Below are 8,028 nucleotides of genomic sequence, written 5' to 3'. Positions count from 1 at the left end.
CACACACACACACACACACACACACACACACACACACACACACACACACACCTCCGATAGGACTCAGCCAAATGGGTTAAAATCCCCACACTACGATCCTAGTTCAAAAACGTCCAGTCTGCCATTTGAACCAGGACTATCTGACTCATAGTCCAGCATGAGCTAACGGAGCACCCAAGACCCTTTTTGTTATCTTGTCTTATCTTATCTTATCTTATCTTATCTATTTTATCTAATCCTATGGTAAAAGTAAAGTATAACTCCTCCCCACATCGTTTTTGGTAAACAGTCGAAGACTACAGGCATACCTGTTATCATAAGACAGGCATGGTCGAAGCAGTCCGCCTCCTACATGCCTAAATAGTGTCGATGGGGTCGTAAAACATTGTACTCACTAAAGAGCGTCTCAAACACACTTTATTAAAATTTGTAACCAACAGTGGAAAGGAAAGGCGTTCATGACGTTAGTGCACGAATACAAACAATTATTTTTTTGGCTAGTTACGATCCATCGCAAGATCGCTACTCATACAGTCGGTTGACCGTTTGATATAGCTTTATTTTCATTCCAATCAAAATTCTTCTCAACTGCATGACATACATTTCTTCTTCTTCCAATGGCAACCTACTTCCCCATTATTCAAGCTTTTAAACAACAGAATATAAACATGTCCAGAAAAAAGGAGACAACAGGGATCTCTTTCTCAACTTACTTTGAAATAACTAGTAACTTTGGTCAATAAAAACAGTGTGCTTAAACATCGACAAATTTTATTAGCAACGAGCTGTAATGGAATATTCCAGGTCAGATGGACAGGGGAAGACCAAGAACAATGTTGCTGAAAAAAGGTAAAGTCAACTTTTAAGAAACTGGAAAAAAAACTAGGCCCAACAGGAATAAGATGCGCAAAGAAAACACCTTTTGAGGTACTATGTTGATAGCCTGATGATTTGTTGAAAGCTCGACGATCTGTTGATAGCCTGATTATTTGTCAATAGCCTGATGATTATTTGTTGATAGCCCGAGCTCCTAACCTAGGTAAAAAGCAAGAGATTATGCTCAGAAGCATCAAAACGTTAGTTGACATTTAGATTGAGGCACCTAGGCTCTTTGAGTTCGATTCCAAAGTGATGAATATTCAGTATGTCCACCAACTGCAAAGATCTGCCCACACTTCAGTCAAGGTCGGAGCGATGTGTATTATATCATAATCTTAATATGTAGGTGTGTTGGTGTGACAGTAAAACAATAAAATATTGTTTTTAGAGCAAAACAAAATATGACTCTAATTCAATTGTAAACCAACGTGATTTTATTACCCAAACAATGTCAGAGAGTGTGGACACAGATCACAAAAACAAATATCTTAGAGAAAGTACTCACGTATTCAGGTGAACATATATTGTGTGCACGTGGTCGTTTGTGTTTATGGGGGTTGAGGGAGGCATAGGGTGGGGGTTGTGTTTGGGAGTTGCGGTGTCAGGGCCTGTATTACCCTACGTGGCGTCGGTGGCATTGTGGTCAAGCTTCTGGACTCGTAATCGTGAGCTTGCGGGTTCGGGGGTTCGAGCACCAGGCCCGACCTTGTGTCCTTGGGAAAGACACTTTACATGAATTTTCCCCACTTCACTGAGATGAAAATGGGTACCCGGCTATAGACAGTGAAAGATCTTGTCAGTTTGTTAGTGTTTGAGCGATTAACCAGCTGCTTGCACTGTATACTTCCCTGGAAGCTGAGAATGTTTCGGAGTGTTCTGTGGTCTGCTGGGGTAATACTATAGTGTAAAGCGTAGAGCTTGCTTTCGAATGGGGATATGCGCGATACAAATGCAATTTATTAGATTCGATGGCCTAGTGGTTAGGCTCTCGGACCCGCAACCGTAAGATCGTGGGTTCGAATCCCGTCAGGGGCCCGACGTTGTGTCCTTGGGAAAGGCACTTTGCACAAATTTTCCTCACTTCAACGAGGTGGAAATTGGTACCCGGCTATAGACAGTGAACGATCTTGTCAGTTTGTTCGTGTTTGAGCGCGTGAAATCCGCAGCTTGCACTGTATGCTGTTGCAAATAAAATATTTTCCTTTACACTGAAGTTGTGCGCTTCAAATTTGTTCACAACATTTTGAAGTCAAAAGGAATTTGTCCGACATTCATTTTAGAAAAATCCACAGAACAATTTTTCTTTTACACAGCCCGTAAAAAAACCATTTTCAGCTATGTCCCAATTTTCGTAGCATGGTGCACTAGTTCGCATTTGGCCTACCACTGAAAGTCCCGTCGATTGAGCCACATTGCATACTGCAGTAGTCGAACAGGCCAACAGAAGTTTGCAGATAGTTTTCTCAAGTTTCCTGCGCCTGCTGTTATCATGGTTAAGATTAGTAAAGAGCAGAGAGCTTTTCGTATTGAATATTTCCTCACCACCAACTAACTTCGTATGTTTCACACAGGGTATAGAAATAATGTTAGAGTGCCCTTAAAGCCTTCTTTGAGGTCAAGGGTGGAAATGGTCCATCAGTTAGTACCTGTAGAGAATCAGAACTAAAAATTCCGAGACAAAACGACCTTTTCAGGTCAGACACACACTGTTCGCACTCCTTTAACAGGGTGCAAAATTGAGTGGATGAGTCATATGACACATCTGTCCGGAGACGATGTCTGCAGCAATGAATTTCCTTCATCTCAACTATCCGCATTCTCAAGGCAGTATGATTCGTCGATCGTCTTGAAAAGAGTGGACATGTCCTGTATGACATTTTTGTTCCTTGGCATAGCCCATATTCACTACCTTTCAGGTTATATCAACTTCACAAATGCTGTCTATTTGGGCAACCTCACCCCCTCCCCCTATTGTCTCTAGAAACAGCTCCATACTGTAAGGTGTACAGTGTGTGTGTGTGGCTTTGAGTACTCATGGTTGAGTGGGTCCTTGTATTAGGCCACCATTGAACATACGAACGACGCGTTAAAATGTGTGAGTCCAAAGTAGGACATTTAGACCATTGGTTCTCGGAATTCCAGAATTAAAAACAAAATCTTTTATACTCCGTAGGACGAAAAAAATTGTTTAAGGCTACAGAGATGAAAAGTGAGATTTTAAAAGTAAAACAAAAAGGCAAATCAAAGCAATCACTTCAAGACTTCCCTTACAAGAGTTTTTTAAATTGGTGCATTTTGCATTTATTGGTCGTTTTTATAAAAGCTATTTCCGTTTTCAAAAATAAGTTTCTTATTTGTAAATTTCATGTCAAAAGAATTCCTTTTGAATGAATTATATCTATTCCAAATTGTACCATTGTAGTACAAATTTTGTGCGAGATATTCAAAAAATAAATGGAACAGTTTTTTTAAAATCTCCCTGTTTTTGTGTGTTGGGGGGCAGGGGTATTTATGTGCAGCTAGGTAAATTGTTTGTGATTCTGTGTGTTTGTGCGTGCTCTTCTATGTGTTTGTATGTTTGTTTATGCTTATGTGATTTAGTCAGTTTATACACAAAAGCAGCTTTTTTATTCAGAGAGACAGAAAGAGTGAGAGGGGGAGAGAGTAAATGTAGTTGCACGGAATGCGTGAGTACATGCATACATGGTGGTGTTAGTGTAGTGTGGATTCCCTTATTCTTCCTTACAATGACTGAAATCAGCAGAAGAGATAACGAAATGCCTCACTGTTACAATAATGATGTTCTTCTTTGTAATTTTCCACCCCACTCATGGCGCACTCGTTTGTTCGAAATAGAAAGGCGAATTAATTACCCTCCTACTTTCCATAATATTCTATTCTTAACCATCTCAAAGTTAGGGATGCCCAAAATCATTTTTTATGTTTTAAATACTATTACTTTAAACCTACTCTCGAGTACTGGGCATCTTAAATGTTCCGGGGTCCCTCAAAAAAAGGGAAAGGCTTGAGTGGAGGTATCAACTTGTCTGGTTGGTGGGGATTTCACAAGATGAGCAGTGGCCTCTCTGGCATAGAGGCTAACATCTTCTCTCAGTATTAGTTTTCCAGCTTATATCCAGCTTTCCGTGATACTGATCGGATAATGAAGCGTCCAAATTAACAATACATTTTACTGTGTTACGACCCAGTGGAATCAAGCGCTTGTCAATTTTGGGGCGTGTGGATTTATTGTATAATATTTTAAAGTTTGTTTGTTGTTGTTGTTGTTGTTGTTGTTGTTTTGGTCTTGCTTTTGATGGAGAAAATACCCATCCATCTTGAATAGAAGTTGAGATGTCTGCAATTGAAGGAGATGTGGCTCGTCTGGTATCATCGATTAAATTAGAGAGAAAATGACCGAGAAATTTGGGTATTTTCCATAGCTCGAAAGTTCTTTGACCCAGGAAATAATTTACACTTTTCGGCACGTTTATTTGAGTTTTTCAGTAAAATCCATACAGAAATGTATTTGTACAATGGGCGTACACAGTATTGAGCCAAAACACACCCAAAAAAATCGATAAAAAATTACAAACAGACGGGAAAATGCGGGTTTCTTTGATTCCATTGTTTTGACAAGCGCCTGATTTCACCACGGTGCCTCCCAATTCGGAGATCTTTCTTAGAGGCGCTTGCATTCTAAAGCGGTAATCTGTATCTACTATGATGGTACATAATATAGCTCATATCAAAGCAAATAGAAAACCAAGTTGGCTGCTGTGAATAGACTCCAGTCCAGGGTACTTGCTCTTCGGCTCTCACTTCAAGTACAGATCCTGCAGGTTGCTGAGGGGTTTCTCAATAAGGAGATGGGCCACAGTTGACAGAATGGCCGTTATCAGCAGCACTCCGTTCGTTAGGACGAACTGAAAATAAAAAGAGAATAACATAATACATGTATTATAGTATTATATTTTTATTTTCTAGGTGAAGTATCTAAGCATTTTTGCCAGCCTTAGCCTTTAAGTTGGTGGCAGCAGGCCAATGGTAAGTTGCTATAATAATTAAAGGGCGGTCAAAAATTCGTGGCCTAAGTTATCCTGAAATATCTCTTTAACGGGTGAACCAATGTCAACCGTACTTTGCGCAGCAGTTTGTATTAATTTTGTCTTAACTTAATCATATCTTTCCACAATAGTCGAGGCTAGATTAAAAGACTTTTCTTCATAAATTCATATATTAAGATACTATAAATTTTCGTCACACGGAAAATGGAATTGTTCACAGCACGTCCCGCTTCTAACACACATTTTACACAAACACATATTTTATGGCCTACGTTAGGGCTCACAAAAGGCACATTTTAGTGACAAAATTTGCTACAAAAAATTAACTTTGTAGTTAACACTTTTTTTCACTTAATGTTCTCAAATCATGCGTTCAATAAGCATAATTTTGCGATTTAGGAGAGAAAAAATGATGGACTTGCTTTTAAAGGTGATTTTGCCGCATCCGTAAGCTTTTTAAAATCAGTAGAAACCACGCACTTGGATTTTTTAATCAGTATTTATTAAGGAACTTTCCAAATACAGATAACATGTGTCTACACAAATATTGATCTGGTAAGGCAAATTGATACACGGCATAGTGCAAAAGCTGGAGTGTCTATTTTCGATAGTTTAGGAAATATTTGACAATACGTTGCCCAACGAATTTTTTACCTCACTATAGGGAGGGTGACAACAGCATGTCTTATAGTACTGGCCTGCATGACATGGTGGTGGTGGGGGGCAGCCACCAGTTTGATAACCTCAGTTATCTGGAACTGTGAGGCCCTAGTGAGTGGTACCTCTGTGCAGTCTGTCCTTCAACATGGATGGCATTCTGAGAACCTCTTGCACCTAGATATTAACCTGGTCGTCTTGATTTTATCTTGGCAACAGATTCATTGTACCTTGGCAAGACAGTGACTTTGATTTTGAAGCCGCTCTTTCTTACTTTAAACAGATCTGTGCACAAGTTAAACAGCTGCTCTTATCCCTCTTTTTCCTTTTCTTTGTCATATATCCTCAAAACATTTCTTTGAAGATTGGCAAGTGCGGGCGAAGTGGGCTTGCCTAGGTTTGGGGCTGTGAAACCTGCACGTAAGGGGGCCATGGGTTTTGATCGATTCATAACCAAGATGAGGCAAGGGTATCTGAGCTGCATTTTAGAATAACACTGCTCATCCCACAAGAGGAATGGACTAGAAAAGGTGCCTTACAGACAGCTCTCCGTATCTGCATGGACTGGTTTACCGCGATCAGTAGGAATGCCACAATGAAATCGAAAAATAAGTAACCAAAATTGTTGAAAATTGTTAACAGGGATATTTGCATACTTCAGTACAATATTAATTGTTTCAATCCTGAAAGGCGGACAGCAGTCATTACAATGAAGCTGAGTCATTGTGATTTTGTTATCGTTATTCTCAGTGAGACTAGATTAGCTGATCAAAGGCAGTTAAAATACCCAACTGGGGGCTATTCTTTCTTTACGGAAAGATAAGGAAAGGACACACTTTTACATTTTGTTGACGTTTTCATGACAAATCACTTCGCGGCCCATCTGGAATCCCTACCAGAAGATATTAGTGACAGACTAATAGTTCTCATATGTCCCCTGGACAAGATCCAATACGTACTAATTGTTAGTACATAATAATATGCTCCTACGATGAACAATCTAGATGATGTCAATGATTTTTTCTATTATATTGTGACCTAGAAACCGTCAATGCTCTGCCCCAGCTTCTGACAAATATAAAAGACGCTTTCTATTAAACCTAAAGACCAAGGTCTGCTTAGGTAAAATGAGAGCTAAGTGACGTAAGAAGCGTATGAGGAGGCTTTAAATGTTCAAACTGTGGTTAATTTTTCTCCCTCCAGAATTGGTCTTATCGACCAAAGCAAAAGTCATAACTCATCATAACCTTTAATTTCAAATTCTTCTATTTCGCTGAAGAAATATTCTCCAAGGCGGATGTATTGGGATTGTCAGAGAATGATGGGCGAGCTATCAATAGTATTATTACTTACAACAAAAATGATAATGATTGTGAAGACAACGACGACGACGATGATGATGATGTTGATGATGATGATGATGATGATGATGATGATGATGATGATGATGATGATGATGATAGAGTACGAACAGTACAACAACCTCCAGAGAAAAACAAACTTACGACATTGGGCAAAGATATAAAAGCGACATGGTGAATGGACCTCACTAAAGCGGATATTAAAAACAAGTGGATGAGGTACATGGCGTACGACAGCTTTGTCCCAATGCTGAAGATACCAAGAGACAAGAAACTGTTGATTGGTGCTGAAAAAGAAGAGAAGAAAACATGGCATACTGAGAGAATTTCATACATATAGACCCCCCAAAGAGTGAACTTTCTAAGCAATTCTTTGATAATCATTCTAGATCCTCCGAATATTTTGAATAGTATGCAATACATTAATAAACTTGCTAGACGGTGAAATATAGTTAAGGGTATATGATGTATTGTTATGTATAGAACACGTGCATGTTTTTACCGCCAACAACAAAGAACAGATTGTTTAGTTGTTAATGTTTTGGTTTTGTACTTACGTTTTGTTTTCTGCAGGTCTCTTCGTTTTTGTTTTGTTGTTTTGTTTGTTGTTATTTTGTTGTTGTTGGGTTTTGTTTGGGGTTGTTTTGTTGTTGTTGTTTTGTTTTTTTTGTGTGTTTTTTTTTTTTTTTGGGGGGGGGGGGTTCGTGCTAACTCCATATGCAAGATTTTACACTCAAAAGGCGTTGTATAATACCATAATAATTATAATATCATCATAAAATTATTATACCTCAGTCCTGGAACACCTGAAGCAGAAATAGGCCGAGCTAAAGATGAGGACAGCGAGGAAAAAATATCATGAAACCTGGTCGACATAAGAAAGATAGACGAGCGAGAAAAATAGAACCTGGTCCCTGTTATTTATTGGGCAGTAAGGGGGTGGGGATTGTTGCAGTTTTTTGTTGGCTCATTTGTTTTCTCGTTGTTGTTTTCGTTTTTTGAAAAGCCAAGAAAAAAAAAAGAAAATTTGCAGCTTCGAAGGACACTTAACCTTTGGAAATCAC

General features: G+C 39.0%; 1 protein-coding gene across 1 annotated transcript in view; it reads right to left on the bottom strand.

Moving 5' to 3' along the window:
• Nucleotides 1-4,224: 4,224 nt before the first annotated feature.
• The window catches only part of LOC101859219 (O-acyltransferase like protein), a 26,210-nt gene continuing 22,406 nt past the window's right edge, over nucleotides 4,225-8,028 (bottom strand). The window contains exons 15-16 of the mRNA XM_035972599.1: nucleotides 7,109-7,251; nucleotides 4,225-4,805 (exon numbers count right to left, since the gene is read on the bottom strand). Of these exons, the coding sequence (XP_035828492.1) occupies nucleotides 4,698-4,805; nucleotides 7,109-7,251 (251 nt within the window). The 3' untranslated portion in view covers nucleotides 4,225-4,697. The remainder of the gene's footprint in view (nucleotides 4,806-7,108; nucleotides 7,252-8,028) is intronic.

This window comes from Aplysia californica, unplaced genomic scaffold, assembly GCF_000002075.1.
Source record: "Aplysia californica isolate F4 #8 unplaced genomic scaffold, AplCal3.0 scaffold00023, whole genome shotgun sequence".
Taxonomy (NCBI): Eukaryota; Metazoa; Mollusca; class Gastropoda; order Aplysiida; family Aplysiidae; genus Aplysia; species Aplysia californica.
This window is presented reverse-complemented; position numbering and strand designations above follow the sequence as displayed.